Below are 19,269 nucleotides of genomic sequence, written 5' to 3'. Positions count from 1 at the left end.
GGTGAGGTACTTGGTTACAGGTGAGGACACTTGGTTACAGGGGAGGACACTTGATTACAGGGGAGGACACTTGATTACAGGGGAGGACACTTAACCAAGTGGGGGATGGGTCAGATTTTGCTCCTCGTCTGTCTCCTCTTACAGTCACTGTTGAGAGTAGCAAGGAAGCATGTGCTGTACAGTGGTGAGGAAGTAGGGATCGACCCCAAGGTCAAGACTCCATATTTTCTTCAGTTCCTTTTAGAGAACTGAAGAGAATGAACCATTTCCAAGCCCAACAGCATCTACCAAACAAGTCATAAGAGCTGTTCGTGGCTCAGAAAAATAACTGGAGTTGTTTCCACATCTCATGCTGCACACTGTCTCTTTCTGAATATCAGGTTATACCTCAGCTCATTGCGAGAATTGATACGCCGAGGCCCTTGGTGGGACGTCTCATTCACCAGCTTCTCACAGACATTGGTCGGTACCACCCCCAGGTACGTGGAGACCCGGGGCAGTTTCTCATCTAACTGCTGACCTTCTGATTTGGTGGCCAGCCTTTCCTAAAGCTGCTCTAGAGATGCAAGTGCAACTGGGAGCTAAGCGTCCTGTCCTGCCCCCGGGAGGGCCTGCCTAGCTGGCAGGCTCTGGGATCCAGGGGCCTTCCAGGAAAGAAAGAACCCCCGCCAAGATCGTATAGCCCCTGCCTGGTAGACTCAGATGAGTGTCGGTATCATATTCTTGTCATCCTCCTTTCACACGAGTTTGGAAATGTTCCTTCTGTATTTGCTTCAGGCCCTCATCTACCCGCTGACGGTGGCTTCTAAGTCCACCACCACGGCCCGTCACAACGCGGCCAACAAGATTCTGAAGAACATGTGCGAGCACAGTAACACCTTGGTGCAACAGGCCATGATGGTGAGTCAGGGCCGGGGCAGATTTCACGGCCTCTGGTCACCGAGCAGAGGTCTTGAGTGAAATTGTCTTACTTCCTCATGACAGGGCTGTGTACTCCCTCTGGCTGCCAGATAGAGTACCTTCTGTTTCTCCGAGACTGGCCTTCCTGAGCTTAGCTTATCCTTGGTGCTTCCCTCCTTCCCCTTTCTGATCCAGGTGAGTGAGGAGCTGATCCGAGTGGCCATTCTCTGGCATGAGATGTGGCACGAAGGCCTGGAAGAGGCATCTCGCTTGTACTTTGGGGAGAGGAACGTGAAAGGCATGTTCGAGGTGCTGGAGCCCCTGCATGCTATGATGGAGCGGGGACCCCAGACTCTGAAGGAAACATCCTTCAACCAGGTATGGGATGAAAAAGCGTCAACTGACGGGACTCCAGAGCCTTTTGCAGACCCCTTTCCCTCTAACCTCTTTACTGACTTGAAGAAAATGTATTCTGATGGAGGGAGGTCATAGGATATAAAACACCAGAAATTTATTTGTCACTAAGTTACAAGAACTCTCCCAAAACTTTAATGGGAAAACTATGGGATTCCTCACGAGGCCATCTCGTCTGTCTTCCGAACTTACTTTACCTGAGAAGCCATTCTGAGGTTGGGACTTTGGGGCTGGAATACTGCCGAGCTTCCCTGCTGAGCTATCCAGGCCAGTGCCTTCTGGCCAGGGTGCGCTCCCGAGGAGTTCTGCTGTCTGCTTGGGGACTCAGCCTTGTGGCTTAGTCAACACAAATGACAACTTGCAAATTTCCCCTGCATTCCCTCTCAGGCGTATGGTCGAGATTTAATGGAGGCCCAAGAGTGGTGCAGGAAGTACATGAAATCAGGGAATGTCAAGGACCTCACCCAAGCCTGGGACCTCTATTACCACGTGTTCAGACGAATCTCAAAGCAGCTGCCTCAGGTAGGATCTTGAGGCTCCAGCAGGGTTAACGGTCATTATAGTCCTTTCCGTTTTATTGTCTGTGAACATTCTAACACTGACCCCCCAGCACCTGGTTCCACTTCTACCTGCAGACTTTGGGACAAGTCATCGCTATTAGCAACCCATTGAAAAATACTTACATGGCATTTAAATTCCTCCCTGAGGCAGAAAACTAAACCCTGTGGTAATTATTCACAGCTCACATCCTTAGAGCTGCAATACGTGTCCCCAAAACTTCTGATGTGCCGGGACCTGGAATTGGCTGTGCCGGGAACATACGACCCCAACCAGCCGATCATTCGCATTCAGTCCATTGCACCATCTCTACAAGTCATCACATCCAAGCAGAGGCCCCGGAAGTTGACGCTTATGGGTAAGGACCGTCGTGCGGACCCGAGACTCGGGTAAGGACCCAAGTCTCCCTCCCACCCTGGCAGACCCCTCCCCTCTCCTGAAACGACTGCTTGCTGTCCACACGACTAATCTTTCTCCCATTTATTGAGAGCCGAGTAGGGAAAAGTGGGTTTCTCCTTTACTGCCTCCTCCCTGGGACCCCTCGTTGATTCATACAGCTGTGCTTACTTAAGTGAAGCATAACACTGCGCCCCGCCCCCAGAACCGGTGGAAGGGAGCTGTGAAGGCCTGTGACGTGGGGGATGGGTGGGTGGGCAGCTGTCAGGGAGCTGATGAGGCAAGAAGGAGGCCCCGGATGCAAGCACGGCAGGTGACAGGCCACGTCGAAGGAAGGGCACCGGGCTCGAGTGTCCCTGTTCACTCTCACATTCTCTCTTTGTGGGAATTGCTGTGTAAAGTGAACAGACTGAAGTAGAACTCGGTTCAGACAGTGAGGTTCGTTACCTAGAGGGTGTGGTTTCGGGAGGCCTCAGTGCTCTGCTGACCCTCTCAGCTCTCTTGCCTTTAACAGTGATTGTGTTTTTTAAACAGTGATTATTCACCGGGCAGCCGCAAGTGGTGGCCCACGGGTTATTGTCTCTCCGTGGGCTGGCCTTTTCTAATACTAAAACACGTGTTGGTCAGCTTTCAGCAGTGTCTAATTAAAGAGACTTTACCAAAGGACTGTTTTCAGAGGTGTGGCTGAGTTAAGAGAGCCGGTAGTGTGAAGTTAGTACTCACCCCTAACCTCCAGCATGAAGAGGGCACAGAGCCCGGCAAGGGCTGTAACCTGGAAAGAGAGGCCGTCCCCTAGAAGCCGTGGCTCAGACAGTGGGAGGGAGCTATTTCCAGAACCGTAGCCTGGCCAGTTGTCAGGGGCAAGTACCCTGACCTCTCCCTCTTCCCACCCTCTGACCTCCCGCCACTGCCCCCATTGGCCAAGCACAAAGGGGAGCTCAGGGGATGTGGTCTCTAGGGGTCAGGCTTCTCGGGTCAGAGCAGGACAGAGAGGGACAGAAAGTGGGTTGGGGAGGGGACAGGTAGAGTGACCATCTTTGTGCAGACTTGTTCCTGGCCCTTGAAGACAGAATTTTTAAAAAATTTTACTTATGTTGATTTGAACATCTCATTGGCGGACGATTAACAGGAGGGCCATTCTTTTCATCCGTTCTAGGGAGTGTTTCTTCTCTTTGTAGGGACGGTATGATTGGGTAAGTTATGTGTCCACAGACTTGTGAATGCAGTGGTGGTCCACCAGCCAGTGGGATTGAGACCCTCTGATCCTCGCTGACTGCTGCCCCCATTCTTTACAGGCAGCAACGGGCACGAGTTTGTCTTCCTCCTGAAGGGCCATGAAGATCTGCGGCAGGACGAGCGAGTGATGCAGCTCTTCGGCCTGGTCAACACCCTTCTGGCCAATGACCCAACATCTCTTCGGAAAAACCTCAGGTATTCAGGATGCCGTGAAAATGGCACTGATTTGAGAAATCTTCTAGTTATTTCTTAACATCTCTCCAGGTAGTCATGTATCTTTGCCAAATAAATAATTACATACCTGACAGGAAGTCATCAATAGCCAAGGTGTCAAAGAGAAAAATTCTCCAGATTTTTAGAGTATTCTCATGGGAAATGCCTTTGATAACCTCCAGAGGATTCAGAAAGGAACACTTTGTGGCCTTTAGACTGGAGATTCCACAAATTCAATGTGTTCTACCGTTACAGGATGACAGCCCTGCCAAGCCCTTCCTGTCCTGTCTTCTCTTACTCCTCTTTCTGTTAAGAACATAGATATGGGGCTTCCCTGGTGGCGCAGTGGTTGAGAGTCCGCCTGCCGATGCAGGGGACACGGGTTTGTGCCCCGGTCTGGGAAGATCCCACATGTCGTGGAGCGGCTGGGCCCATGAGCCATGGCCGCTGAGCCTGCGTGTCTGGAGCCTGTGCTCCGCAACCGAGATGCCACAACAGTGAGAGGCCCGCGTACTGCAAAAAAAAAAAAAAAAAAAAAAAAAAAAGTTCTACTCTGTTTTCTGCTCAATGACCCTGCTTCCCCATGGGTTTTAGCATCCAGAGATATGCTGTCATTCCCTTATCAACCAATTCGGGCCTCATCGGCTGGGTCCCCCACTGTGACACGCTGCACGCCCTCATCCGGGACTACAGGGAGAAAAAGAAGATCCTTCTCAACATCGAGCATCGCATCATGCTGCGGGTATGTGATGAGTCTGCCAGGCCCAAGCCTTCAGTGTCTCGGAGGCAAAACTCACCAGTCAGGGAGTCTGTACAAAGCTGCTTTTCTCGTTCTTCTGTACGTGTCCATCACTGAAAAATCTGTTTGAGGGAATTAGCTGTTGACGAAGGATTAATGATGTGAGTCCTAAAGCAGATAACCTTCTCTAAGAAACAGAAGGACCCTAAAGCCCAGAAATTAGGTTTCCATCACCCTCCGTGAGACCGGACAGCATTATTTATCAGGCAACATGTATCTACTGAATACTAATAATGTATGCAGAGCACTGACTGGCCATAAGGGGAAATAATGCTTGGTAGGTGTGTGAGTGAGGAGAACGAGAATTGTTTGTTACCCCAAACCTTGAACCTTCCAGTGTTCTCGTTCATACCGGTAGGCTGGTACTGAGGCAAGACCCGTTTTACCCTTACGCCCTGGCACTTCCTGTGGTCATTGGGTTAGAGTGGCCACTGCTTTTCCTTGTCTCCCTTCTCCTTTTGGCGGTGGTGGGGAAATTAGAACCCAGCCCTGCCTGGCCACGGAGGCTTGTTTCTTCCTGGGTGTGCACTGCCTATCTCAGGCCGCCCCTCACAGCCCTTGTGTCCTGGTGCAGATGGCTCCAGACTACGACCACCTGACTCTGATGCAGAAGGTCGAGGTGTTTGAGCACGCCGTCAACAACACAGCTGGGGACGACCTGGCCAGGCTGCTGTGGCTGAAGAGCCCCAGCTCCGAGGTATGGCACCCCACCCCACCCCACCCCACCCCACCCCACCCCACTCGTGCCACTGCCCTTTGGTGCACCCCCTTGGGTCAGGAATGGTTTTCTTGTTTGTTCCTGTGCACCTGGTGGACGAGTCTCTGTAATGATTAGCTGTGGATGATGGGCAGTCTTTTAGAGCAGAAATTGAATGGGCGAGCTATGCAGTCTAGCAGTAGTTAGTAGTTTAAAGTTTCAGCCATTGCTTTACGATAGTATTTTATTAAGGCTGTTAAATCTTTTTCATATGTATTATAAATTTCCTATTTATTTGGTTTTTCAATTTTGTTAACAGTATGTTTCTCAGTTTGAAATTTTTGTTTTGTTTTGGTTTTGATGTGCATTTTTAAATGTTAGAAGTTAATAGAATTTTAATCCTTTTCTTTAAAGTCTACCTTTGGCTTTATATTTAGAAAGTCTCCACCTCAAGATTACTTATCTTTTCTTCTACTAATTATAAGATTTGTGATGTGATATGATACTGCTGTATGATAAATATAAAAGATGTTAAGAGAGTAAACTACATAAGTTCTTATCACAAGGGAAAAAAAGATTTGTGTTTACATTTAAATCCTTAACCCAAGTTGGAATTTAAAGTTAGGGCATAAATTTTATTTTTTTAAGACGATGAAGTAATATTTTAGTATTACCAAATCATCCATCCTTTCACCACTATTTAAAAGAGTAAATTTTTATTATGTACTAAATTCTTACATGCCTTTGGATTTCTTTCTAGAATTTCTATTTCATTGATTTTCTGCCTGTTTCTCCTCAAGTATCCCACTGTTAATACAAGTCTCTTCTCATTGGCTATTTACATATAATTTTTTTCCAGATAAATTTTGGGATCATTTTGTCAAGGTCCCCCAAAAACGTGCCAGTGAATTTTTATTGAAATTACATTCAGCGTATTGAATAATCTGGGAGGATAGTACATCTTTTCAATCTTAAGTGGATATCCTTAAATGGATATTTTCACTTACTCAAGTCTTTATATTTCTAAGCAAAGTTTAATTTATTTATTCATCTAAGTTCTGCACATTTCTAATTAAGTTTATTCTGAGCATAGTTTATGTTTGTAATTATGAATGTGATTTTGGTTCCCTTATACGTTCTAACTGCTTATTGATGGGCTATAAGCAAACAACTGATTGGGGTATAATTATGTTGAAACAAGTTAGTTTCCAGAGCCTTGGTTCACGTGTGCTCCTGTGTTCTAGGTGTGGTTTGATCGAAGAACCAATTACACCCGTTCTTTAGCAGTCATGTCCATGGTTGGGTATATTTTGGGCCTGGGTGATAGGTGAGTGAATTTGTTTCTTTGAGTCTTGCTTCTTGAATGGCTTCATTTTGTAGCCATTGTAGTTTTCTTGAATGGCTTCATTTTGTTTTCCAGTGAGATTTATGACCATTTGGTAAAGTATTTGTATTTTGTACTTTAGGTGCTTTTTGGGGCATCAACCTTAGTCCCCTATTTATTGTCCATGCCAACAGAACAACACATCAAACTAAAGAGAAGAAAAACAATAGTTCAAGGGTACTACTTTCTCCATAGGTTGGTTTAATGTATTAAAACCCATATTAAATCCAGTTGATTTTATTGATTCAATAAACATTTATCAATCACTACCATGCTAAGATAAATAATTCTATTTCCTTAATTGAAACCAACCAAAGTAGATCCTTCTGATATTCCTACATGATAAATTTCATCCTAGTGTACTGACTGAAAAAGTAGTTTAGGAATGTTCAGAAATTCAAAACAAAAACAACTAGTATTCCGACATCTACTGTTCTTCTCCTGAGATCATGTTTCATGCAATTATTTGAGAGTGAAAAAAATTTTATCCCACAGAAATAATAAATTCCTGTTTTTAAAAAACTCAGAGGGACTTCCCTGGTGGTCCACTGGTTAAGACTCCATGCTCCCAATGCAGGGGGCACGGTTCAATCCGTGGTCAGGGAACTAAGATCCAAAAAAAACACTTAGTAAAACACCTGTTGAATTGGCTCAGGGGCTCAGGGAGATGAGACCCTATGATAGGTGCCGAGTAGCGAAGATAGAAGCTTGTCACCCTGAGATGCCAGCACTGCCAGAAACCATTTATCCTGTGACCAAGGACCTTGGGAGAGCAAATGGTCTCGGTATCGTGGGGCAGCTTGTGATTCACACAGATAAACTCTCATTTGAGCCCTAGGGCAGGGGTCGGCAAACCTTTTCTGTAAAGGGCCAGATAATAAATATTTTAGGCTTCGCTGGCCACACGGTCTCCGTCACAACTACTCATCTCTGCTGCTGTAGCATAAAAGCGGCCTGAAACAATATATAAACAAGTGAGCGTGGCTGTGCCCCAGTAAAACTTTACTTATAGAAGCTGGAGGGGTGCTGCTAGATTTTGCCTGAGTGCTGTAGTTAGCCAGCCCCTGGCCTAGAGTCTCACAGACTTGGGGATTTGTTCATCTGTGCTGCTCTCTTGACCTCCCCCGGTCTCTCTTCTGTTTCTCAAAGACACCCATCCAACCTGATGCTGGACCGGCTGAGCGGGAAGATCCTGCACATTGACTTTGGGGACTGCTTTGAGGTGAACACGCGTTCCAGAACACCACGTAACCTCACCTTCCTGGATGATCACTTTCCACCCTCCTCCAACCACTTAGGCAAACTTAAGCCCAAAATGCATTATCCTCACCCCTGCCTCTCCTACCAAGGTGATAGAAAATCAGTCTAATAAATGAAATCCATGCTCTTTGATACTTGCTGTAATTGGACTCAGAAAAAGGGGGATGGGGGCACGGTTCACAACCCTCCTTTGTTTGTTTGTTTTTTTCTTTTCGGCCGCTCCGCGCGGCACGTGGGATCTTGGTTTGCCGACCAGGGAATCAAACCCACGCCCCCTGCATTGGAAGGGCGGAGTCTTAACCACTGGACCACCAGGGAAGTCCTTTATAATTTTTTTTTTTAAGTTTCTTTTTTTTTTTTTTGATGTGGACCATTTTTAAAGTCTTTGTTACAGTATGCTTCTGTTGGTTTTTTTTTTTTGATGTTTTGGTTTTTTGGCCGCAAAGCATGTGGGATTTAGTTCCCTACCAGGGATCAAACCCGTACCCCCTGCACTGGAAGGCGAAGTCTTAACCAGGGAAGTCCCCACACACCCTCTTTAAGTGGAGAAATCCCTTATCCTCGACATGGCCTGCTGGTCAAAGGCCTGGGCGTGATGCACACTTGTCTTTTTCTTTTTTTCTCTATTTTTCTCCCTCTTTCCTCTCTTTCTCTCTCCCCACCCTCCCTCTCCCCCTCTCCCCATTTCTCCCCCTCTCCCTCTCCCCCACCCTCTCTCTTTTATTTTTAGTTGTCTATTCGATCCCAGTGACAAGACCCGTCACTAAACTCAAGCTGCTTCCTTTCTGTGCTCTAATTGAAGTCGGTGCTGGTGATGCAAAGGAAAGCCACCTGCCTGCCCCTGGCTTCAGCTGAGGAAAAGTCTAACTAGTGGACTTGGTTTTTCCCTTTATTATCCTTAGGTTGCTATGACCAGAGAGAAATTCCCAGAGAAGATTCCATTTAGACTAACAAGAATGTTGACCAATGCTATGGAGGTGAGTGGATATTGATAATGAGCTGATTTGAAGTGGGACCGATACAGTTCCAACCCTCTCTGAGGACAGACTTGCTTCCTTGTTAGATCTCCAGTTCCCCAAACGCCCAGGTTATTCTGTAGTCGTTTCCTGGTATTTTCCATTGTGTTAGAAATGATCCGTCTTTGAAAGTCTTACCAACCTTTACTCCAGACCTTGTTTCATATGAATCACAGTCCTGACCTGACCCTTTGCTCTGAAGACATTCCCAGCCTGGCCCATCAGTAATGGGCTAAGTCGTCTTCCTGAGTGGAGGTGACACGCCTTCTTGACTGCCTGACTTTCGGTTGTAAGGCCTTCAGGGGCCAGTGTTGGTGACCTCTGTGGTGAATGGCTCTGGCCCATCTGCAGGTCACGGGCCTGGACGGCAACTACAGAATCACATGCCACACGGTGATGGAAGTGCTTCGGGAGCACAAGGACAGCGTCATGGCCGTGCTGGAAGCCTTCGTCTATGACCCCTTGCTGAACTGGAGGCTGATGGACAGTGAGTCTTAGCAAGTGCCTGGGAACTGGAGTCCGCACTCTCCCAAAGTGGGAGTATCTGACGCTTTCCCTTTCACGATCCTGTCCCCCTTCAAGCGCGGAGCCCAAGACACGTTACTAGGCTACCGCATTACATTTTCACAAAGCAGCTCTGGTGGCTGGAAATGAATTTCAAGTATTTTTATTAACTAAGACAGAAAACTCCAGTCATCAGTTTAGATACTAATTGAAACCTTTTTCAGGGTAAATTAAGTACTCTAATGATTTTTGTTTAGGTTTCATGTTGAGTAGCAGATGGAATTTTGACAGGAGATGCAAGCAGTTGTGGTATCTCAGCAGTATCTCAGTCTATTCTTTTCTCCTACCTCCTTAGAAGGTGTTTACTAATAAGAGGCGTCTTTTCCACTGTGCTTGTCATACTTTCACCTTGTTGTCTGGTTTACATTGTCTGAATCCAGCTCAACCACATAAAGTGTCCCTCAGAATGGGATACCTGTGCTAACAGCTACCCGTTTTCTCCCGAGCAATACGTCTTTGGTTCTTCTCTCTTAGGGGTTATAGCTTTTGGGAAAATTATATTTTTATGATTATAAGAAAATATATCAATCAAGTTTTTTTCAAGTCAAAATTTGAAGCACTTTTTAATCCTCCCTTTATTTCTTTCCCTAGCAAATACCAAAGGCAACAAGCGATCACGAACGAGGACAGATTCCTACTCTGCTGGCCAGTCAGTAGGTGGGCGCATCCCCTGAAGGGTTGCAGATTCTGTCCTTTTCTGTCCATAGTGTTTCTAGAAGAGAGTGAGCTTTGTCACTGCCTTTAGGAAGCATGACTTAAAGTAGTAAGCACCTAACGTGTGTTTTATTTAATGCCTCTCAGGAAGGAGTGGGTAGCTAAAGCTCAGAGATTTTGATCAAACTATCCAATCTGAATCTATCTGTAAAAACATAATTAAAAGTATGTCTGGGGCTTCCCTGGTGGCGCAGTGGTTGAGAGTCCGCCTGCCGATGCAGGGGACACGGGTTCGTGCCCCGGTCCGGGAGGATCCCACATGCTGCAGAGCAGCTGGGCCCGTGAGTCGTGGCTGCTGAGCCTGCGCGTCCAGAGCCTGTGCTCCGCAACAGGAGAGGCCACAACAGTGAGAGGCCCGCGTACTGCAGAAAAAAAAAGAAAAGAAAAAGAAAAAAAAGTATGTCTGAATATTAGCCTGTATTTAGCCTGCCCTTTAATGGTGCCTGAGTTGTGATAATTACTAGCTATAATACCTTAATCCTAAAGCTTTGTTAATAGCTCAGAAATAGGACGATGGAAGCAGCAGAAATGTACTCACACTGCTGCCTGAGGAGCTGGGAAACCACATGAAACATTGTTTCCAAGAATGTGTCCATGGAACAGGGTTCTAAGAAGATAATGTCCTTCCAAGAGCCAGAACAGGGTCAGCTTATTAAATGCTCTGACACGTCTCAAAGTAAAGCTGTTTAACTTTGTTTACCCTTGCCCTTTGCTCCCTACCCTGAGCCCAACCCTTTGACCTCCACATCTAACAACATCCTACACGGTCATCCTTTAGGAAGTATTGTCAGGGTGTATAACAGTAAAATATTCTCTACAAATACTTACAGAACATTTGCAACTAGTTACTTAGCTAAGCCAAAGTGTTTAGAGGTGCAAAAAGAATGTGAGATACCAGGAATGCCCTGAAGAAGCACACAGTCCCATTATGGAATTGACCAGAGTATATATGAAATAATAAAGAACAGTGCACTGCACAGGTAGCACATAATTTGGTTGCTAACAGAGGGATGGTGGGCCTTAGAAAGGAGGTGTCACTCTGAACTGCAGTGGTTTAGGGAGATCGTGGGCTGGTGCAATTTAAGCTGAGCCTTACTGGATGGATGGAATCTGGATGTGTAAAAAGGAAGAGAGTGTTCTCAGCAGGAAATTGAGATCCTGGATTGGTATCATCTATGAATAGCTTGGACTCTACACTGGATACCATAAATACCTGAATCACCCACGGTGTCTGGGGGGCCTCATACAGATGACTGGCCTCACCCAAATTACGTGATACTTACTGGTTTAACTCTCAGGATCCACCTCCTTAATACATTATTGCAGAGGGGAATCAGGACAGCCTGTTCTGGTGGCACCAGGTGCTGGTGGACCTGGTTGTTTTTATGTGGCTTAAAAGTTAAGTTCCAGGGACTTCCCTGGTGGCGCAGTGGTGAAGAATCTGCCTGCCAATGCAGGGGACACGGATTCAAGCCCTGGTCTGGGAAGATCCCACATGCCGCGAAGCAGCTAAGCCCGTGCGCCACAACTACTGAGCCTGCGCTCTAGAGCCCATGAGCCACAACTGCTGAGCCCGTGTGCCCCAACTACCGAAGCCTGCACGCCTAGAGCCCGTGCTTCTCAACAAGAGAAGCCACTGCAGTGAGAAGCCCTCACACCGCAACGAAGAGTAGCCCCCGCTCGCCGCAACTAGAGAAAGCCCGCGTGCAGCAACGAAGACCCAACACAGCCATAAATAAATACATTTATTTATTTTTTTAAAATGAAGTTCCAGGGACTCATTAATAAAAGTATTATTATTACTAGCTTCAGTTTGAAGGCCTGTGATGTCCAAGGACAATGTGTAAATAACTTCATAGTTCTGATTCTAGACTGCTCTCCTGAAGGCCACAGTCATTGGAGGGTGACCCTAAAGCTTGTGGACTTTTTCTCCCCAGAATTGATGTATAAATTCCTCCAAGGAATAACGTTTCAGTCATGTGTGTGACCCCTTGAAAGCTAGTTTTCTTTATGTTATTACCAGTTTCTGTCCAACCAGATTTTGTTACCGGATCTTTGACTCGTGATCCTATTCTGTATGTCAGAACATTTTATTAATGCTGTATGTTCGCAGATTCATGCTTTGCAGATTAAAAAAAATTATTTTTTGGCTGCACCATGCAGCTTGTGGGATCTCAGGTCCCTGACCAGGGATTGAACCCGGGCCACAGCAGTGAAGGCACCGAATCCTAAACACTAGACCACCCAGAAACTCACTAAAAACTTTTAAATACATAAAGAGTGACATAACACTTCCTCTCTCCTTTCCCCTCTGAGATAGGTAGGGCAGGTGTTAAAGGGAATATAGTACATGAAGAATTAGAGCTAATACCTTGAAACAATGGCTTCTTGGTGTTTGAATCTTCTGCTAACTGATTTTTTTCCTCCTAGAAATTTTGGATGGTGTGGAACTTGGGGAACCAGCGCATAAGAAAACAGGGACCACAGTGCCAGAATCTATTCATTCTTTCAGTAAGTCCAACCTCTGAGGAATCACACCAGTGACTAGCTCATTAAGAAAATAGCAGCTGTGTGCACCATGATGAGGGTCAGTAAGAGGAAGCAACAAAACTGCCTTTGAGCAGAAAAGATCCTGTGAATTTCTCATTATATTCTGAGGACAAAGCTAGACAAAGAAGAAGAATTACCCAACATTTACAAAGCGAATATTTGAGAAAACAGGGGCGTCCATTGAACCTGTTGTGATGATCCAATCTTACTGTTATTTCTACTTTTGTGTATTCCAGTTGGAGACGGTTTGGTGAAACCAGAGGCCCTAAATAAGAAAGCTATTCAGATTATTAACAGAGTTCGAGATAAGCTCACTGGTGAGTGTGTATATGTGTTTACTTGAGAGGGACATAAAATCTCCTTTAGTGGGCGGTTGGCCCAGTTCCCAGTGGTGCTGGTGCCTAAACTTTGACCCTGTACTGCTAACTGGAGTGTCTCTGAGGCCATCGGTTAAGGGCCCTCTCCGATTCTCTAATGACCAGTAAACTTTCTTTAAGTAATGTTGCTAACCTTGTTTTAACAGTGAAGTTTAACAGTAAAGTTCTGTTGGGTCCAGAGTCAGCCAAATTCAGGCAAAACTTTTTTTATTATAATGGCTTGATATCAGGGCAAATCTGACCACTTGATTCGTTGCCCATCTGTGCTCAGGTAGCTGTTACGGAGTGGAGAACATGGAAGGGGAGAAACACATACTTTTGAACAGGAGACATGTCACATTAACCAGATGGTGTGACTTGGGGGTGGGAGGCGGGGAGGCAAAAGACTCCTCAGAAGGCGGTGAGGACGAACTGAGACATGGGAGGCCCAGCACTGAGCGTAGGGCCTGGCACATAAGCTTTGTCGTCAAGGCACATTGGTTTATTGAGCACCCACAAGTGCTAGATGCTGAAGAAACGGTGTCGGTAAAAACAGGCAGCTTCCCTGCCTTCGTGGGGCTTAGAATCTAAAGAGGAATACTGTTATGAGTGGAAGAGAGAGACTGGGGCTATGATGCCAGTAACAGGGGATTTAAGTTCAGGAGTTCAGGAAAAGCTTTCCTCAGCAAACTACCCATGAGCTTAAAATCTGAAAGAGGAGTTGATCAGGGCAGATTGTTCCAGGTAAAGGAGGGAGTATAGCAAGAAAAAAGGTCCGAAAGCCTGCCAGTCTTAACTGCCCCGGAGAAAGGTGGGAGGAGCACAATACAAAGTGTTTTGACTCTGGGTAGGCCAGGGCCAGATCATATAGGACCTTATATTTTTATCCTATGTCTTATGGGCAGTGGGAAACCACTGAAAGGTTTTAAGGGGTTGGGGGGCCTGGGCAGGTTTGCATTGTGACATCCTGCCTGCTCTGGCTACGGGTGGAGCAGGGGCTCAGGGGAGGAAGCAGTTGCCACAGTCATGCAGGCTGGACAGTTGATTAGACAAGGGTGGCAGCGGAGGTGGATTCAAGAGCCATCTAGAAGGTTAAAGCCAGAGGATTGATGATGGGGCATGAGGGGTGGGGCGGGATCAAGTGTGGCTCCAAGTCTCTGGTGACCTTCTGGGAGCTGTGATGAGCCCGACAGCCAGACTAAAGCAATCGAAGAGAATGTGAAGTGAGAGAGAAGCGAGGGAGTGGAGACAAATTTGAAAACTCTTGAGAAGTTTGGCTGTGCAAGGAGGAGAGAGGATGAAGCTGGAGAAGGAGCAGTTGGAGAGGCTGTTTTTTCCTTCAGTAGGAGAGGAATGCGTTTACAAAAAAAGTGAGAACATGAGGGGGAGAGTTTGCAGATAAGAGTGAGAGGCAGGAGAGTCGATGTAAGGCTCCTAAGAAAGCAGCAGGCAGTGGAGCAAAGTGCAGGTGATCTCTGCCTTAAATGGGAGGAGGGACAGCTCAGTGGGGTAACGGGAAGGAGGGAGAGGAAGCCAGCACCTTGAACACTGCCCGACACACTGTGCATTTAGCGAGTCCGTTAAATCGCAGAGGGGGAGATGAGGGCGCTGGTGAGGGCGAGGAGCCAGAGGAGAGGCTGGGACGTTCAGGGAGAGCAGAGGACTTGGAGTGGCGCTTGCGGAGATGGGAAGGCGCGCTGCCAGAGAAGCAGCACAGGCCGGCCAGGCAGTGCTCAGTGCCTGAGTGAGGTGGGAGAGTATGAATGTGTGATGAAAGCACCCAGCGGGAGGAAAGACTCGAAGGGTAGGCTGGAAGGATCGAAAAGAACCGGGTTCCTCGGCCACTTGCCCAACTCAGGGATGATTATGGACTAGAAGGAGGAGTCTTCATAATCCCATGGGCCAGATCTTCGCCACTCCTGAACTCAGCCGACCGTAGGACTTTACCCTCCAGAACCGAGTATGTATTAAGAGGAGACTGGTGTTATCCAAGTCACGTGGAGGAGAATTTAAAATCTAACTATTGTCTAGCCTTTATATTCATGTATGAGGAGGAACTGATTTGGGCTGCGGGGACAGTTAAGCCAAATGGGGCAACGAGGAATAACCGGGTGCAGACTGGATGCTTTTGTTTCTCATGTCCTAGGTCGGGACTTCTCTCACGATGAAACGTTGGATGTCCCAACACAAGTTGAGCTGCTCATCAAACAAGCAACATCCCATGAAAACCTCTGCCAGTGCTACATCGGCTGGTGAGTGGCCTGTCAAAGCACCTCTGTTCAGATAAGCAATCAGGACCCCACCCTGTGCCCCAAACCCAGAGTCACAGAAAAAGATTTGGGCAGGGTGGCGGGGGGCAGTATCCATAAAGGGAAATCATGTTTCAAATCTCTTTTAAAAAAAGTTTGGGGCTTCCCTGGTGGCGCAGTGGTTGGGAGTCCGCCTGCCGATGCAGGGGACACGGGTTCGTGCCCCGGTCGGGGAAGATCCCACATGCCGCGGAGCGGCTGGGCCCGTGCGCCATGGCTGCTGAGCCTGCGCTCCGCAACGGGAGAGGCCACAACAGTGAGAGGCCCGCGTACCAAAAAAAAAAAAAAAAAAGTTTGTATTCTCTGTTTGTGCTCATTGTTCCAAAAAGGAGAAAATGGAGAAATGCGGATGTGTATTTGGAAGGCAAACACCAAAATAAATTAAAATTACATTTTATATTGGTTTAGAAGAATAGGTGAGGCCCCCTTATTTGGGGTGGGCGGGTTCTTTTGGGATTTTTGCTGTCGATTCAGAGATACGGGAAGGGTAGGAGAAGAAACCAAAGCAGAGACAGAGAGAAGGAGATGAAAAGGCAAATTTATCATCCAGGATTGTAACCCCAAGACCACCCTGGGGTCTGCTTTGATTAATCGCCCGAGGCACGCTTGAAGGTAGAAACTTGAGAGAGAGGGTGGCGGGGAGGCGTCCTTCTGGGACCACGGCAGGCGTCAGCCCTGGACTGGAAATTATGAGCGTGTCCTGCACAATTAGGTGTGAAAGATCTCAGGGAACGTCCCAGGGGTTGTCAGACCTTGCTCTTTCCATTTTCAATGTATCCACGTAAAGCTTTGAAGAAGCCCAAATTATTAAAATACTCCTTTTCTCTCTGTCTTCTTAGGTGTCCTTTCTGGTAACTAGAGGCCCAGACATGCCCACAGCATTTCTCTTGAGGCTTTTGTACTTGGTATATGCTTCCACTGAACTGAAGCCATGGTGAGAAAGTGCAGCTCTGTTAACTATTTTGAAGTGTAAATGAGAAGAACCACTGTACATTCGAAGTTGGCCTGAACCAACTTTCTAGCTGCTGTTGAAGAATATATTGTCAGAAACACAAGGCTTGATTTAGTTCCCAGGACAGTAAACGCAGTCATACTACAGAAATCAAGCCATTGATTTTGGGGAACAGAAGATTCCATAACTTTAGAAATACGGGTTTTGACTTAACTCACAGAAGAACTCATAAGCGTTTGCTGACAGAAGAATGGCCTAGTCGATCCTCTCGACATGGACACAGCAAACTCAGCGCAGTCATGAAGCCTCAGGTCCTGGAGGACACGGATTAGGGTTCTGAACTGTAAGGAAGCAGGAGAAGTTGACTTGGTCACCTTCGCCCATCTCATTACCTCACTGGTCCATGGACGGCAGCAACAGCCTTTGCACGATGGGTCAAAATGGGTGGGAAAGGTCTGTCTTCTGCCTCACCCGTGATGCTGCACCGTACCCACTTCAAGACTGGAGCCACTCGGAGGGGAGTTTCTTCAGAGCGCCGGGCGGCCTCGGCTGAGCAGATACACGGAACGGATCACAGAGCAGTAGGAGGCCCACCATGGCCTCCCCCAGCATGGTTCTGGGATGTTTTCAGTGAGGTCTGAACGCTCTGTGTTGAGAGCAAGGCCTTGGAATACAGGAATGCTGTCATGGAGGTGCTGACACAGAGGGGGATGGTCTAGTACGTGTTGGGAATTAGGAGCAAAAGAAATATTAAACTAAATGCACAAAAATATAAAGTGTAGCCATGTCTAGACACCATGTTGTATCTGAATAATTTTTGTGCCAATAAATGACATCAGAATTTTAAAAACATGTATATGAGTGGCTTTTTATTCCTACTTATTAGTCAGTTCATAAAGGAAGCGGTTACTTCTTCAACATTCATTAACACCGAGTACTGGGACTGTGCAGGACAAGGGTCTACGTGACGTGGTCTCCATGCTTGGCTTGTTCACGGCCAGACGAGGTGGAGCCAGCATCTCAGGAGCGGACTGATAAAGCCACCGGGCTGCGTGGTGAGGAGAGCCACGTGCAGGGCGCTAGCCTGGGGTGGGGTCACTGATTTCCACTGGGCGAACCAGGAAAGCCTCACAGAAAGGGGGGACACTTGCCAAGGGTCTTAAAGGAGGAGTGGGAGTTTGTCAGATGAAGCAAGTGAGGACGTTCTCAGCAGAAAAGTATGAAAGCACAATACTGTGCAGGAATGGCAACTGTTAACTTGAACCATGCTAGACTGTAGATATTCGGCCATTTTTATATGTGAAACAGCAGTTTCACACACTTGGACCTCATGGTTCAGCATGTCTGGCTCGGTGGTCAGTGGGAAATAAAAGGAATAATAGGAAAAAGAATAATAGGAACTAAAAGGAGGCTAGAAAGTAGAACCAGGCCAGACTGGCCTGCCTCGCAGTTCAGCGGCAAGGAGTTTGAACCTGATGCTGTGGACAATAGGGAGGGAACCACGTGAAGTTTTAAAACAGAGAAATAGAACCTGAGTAGTGTTTTTAAGAGAAACGGGTATCAAACAGGTGGAAAGAAAATTAAAAGCTAGTAAGGCCTAGTAAAACTGTTGGAATAATGGAGAGGAGGGAACTTGAATATGGAACTGGCAAGTACTAGATACAGATTCCTCTGAAGAGAAAGCATGCCCACAGAGTTCTTCCAAATTCCTGTGGGCCATAGCTACCCAGTAAGAAATACTGAATCATAAAAGCTATTTAAGGAACTTGTAAAATGGACCTAGAGATTATCATACTAAGTGAAGTAAGTCAGAAAGACAAATACCATATGATATTACTTATATGTGGAATCTAAAGTACAACACAGGGACTTCCCTGGTGGTCCAGTGGGTAAGACTCCAAGCTCCCAATGCAAGGGGCCCGGGTTCCATCCCTGGTCGGGGAATTAGATCCCACATGTGTGCCGCAACTGAGTCCGCACGCCGCAATGAAGATCCCAAGTGCCACAACTAAGACCCGGCACAGCCAAAATTAAATAAATATTTAAAAAATAAAATACAATACAAACGAACATATCTACAAAACTGACACAGACTCACAGACTCACTCTGTTCATAGAGAAAAGACTTGTTTGCCAAGGGGGAGGAGAGGTGGGAGAGGGAAGGATTGGGAGTTTGGGATTAACAGATGCAAAGTATTATATATAGAATGGATAAACAACAAGGTCCTACTGTATAGCATGGGGAACTATACTCAATAACCTGTGATAAACCATAATGGAAAAGAATATTAAAAAGAATATATATGTGCATAGCTAAAGCACTGCTGTACAGCAGAAATTAACACATTGTAAATCAACTATACTTCAATAAAAATTTTTTTTTAATTTGTGATAAGGGGGAGCAAGAGAATTATAGGGCCAGGAACCATATCTTGTGGGAATTCACATCCCCAAAATCTGCCAGAAGATCAGGCCCACAGTAGTGCTCCATGAACATTTGTTGGAGGACTCCTCTATTAAAAACAAAGATGGAATTCCCTGGTGGGCCAGTGGTTAGGACTCCGCCCTTCCACTGCAGGGGACACGGGTTCAATCCCTGATCGGGGAACTAAGATCCTGCATGCCACATCGAGGCCAAAAACAAACAAAAGATGGATTTAAATCTCAACAGTGATAAAACAGTTTTAACCCTCACAGCTAGAAAGTCTCATACCTTCAGATTTTCTGTAACTATCCTAAACTATGTATCAACTATTTTGCTCCTGAAAATATGATCAGATTCCATATGAAATAACTATCAATGACTACAGCGATACCATTCACAAAAGATAGAGGCCATGGGAAATAACGGACTCAGGAAAATGGTGGCCATCAGTGGTAAGGACATATTCTTTAGGGCATGAGAGTCCTTGGGATTAAGATGTTTGGTGAATCCAATGGGTTTTTTTGTT

General features: G+C 46.5%; 1 protein-coding gene across 1 annotated transcript in view; it reads left to right on the top strand.

Annotated features, from left to right (window-relative positions):
* MTOR (mechanistic target of rapamycin kinase) overlaps window positions 1-17,170 on the top strand; it is a 115,485-nt gene extending 98,315 nt beyond the window's left edge. The window contains exons 41-57 of the mRNA XM_065877125.1: window positions 381-479; window positions 778-900; window positions 1,096-1,278; window positions 1,702-1,836; window positions 2,056-2,230; window positions 3,564-3,699; window positions 4,312-4,459; window positions 5,091-5,213; window positions 6,458-6,540; window positions 7,747-7,819; window positions 8,760-8,834; window positions 9,225-9,360; window positions 10,029-10,094; window positions 12,582-12,662; window positions 12,938-13,018; window positions 15,204-15,309; window positions 16,206-17,170. Of these exons, the coding sequence (XP_065733197.1) occupies window positions 381-479; window positions 778-900; window positions 1,096-1,278; window positions 1,702-1,836; window positions 2,056-2,230; window positions 3,564-3,699; window positions 4,312-4,459; window positions 5,091-5,213; window positions 6,458-6,540; window positions 7,747-7,819; window positions 8,760-8,834; window positions 9,225-9,360; window positions 10,029-10,094; window positions 12,582-12,662; window positions 12,938-13,018; window positions 15,204-15,309; window positions 16,206-16,221 (1,839 nt within the window). The 3' untranslated portion in view covers window positions 16,222-17,170. The remainder of the gene's footprint in view (window positions 1-380; window positions 480-777; window positions 901-1,095; window positions 1,279-1,701; window positions 1,837-2,055; window positions 2,231-3,563; window positions 3,700-4,311; window positions 4,460-5,090; window positions 5,214-6,457; window positions 6,541-7,746; window positions 7,820-8,759; window positions 8,835-9,224; window positions 9,361-10,028; window positions 10,095-12,581; window positions 12,663-12,937; window positions 13,019-15,203; window positions 15,310-16,205) is intronic.
* Window positions 17,171-19,269: the final 2,099 nt, after the last annotated feature.

Source organism: Phocoena phocoena, chromosome 1 (genome assembly GCF_963924675.1).
Source record: "Phocoena phocoena chromosome 1, mPhoPho1.1, whole genome shotgun sequence".
NCBI lineage: Eukaryota > Metazoa > Chordata > Mammalia > Artiodactyla > Phocoenidae > Phocoena > Phocoena phocoena.
Note: the sequence above shows the minus strand (reverse complement) of the source record. Positions and strands in the feature narration are given on the sequence as shown.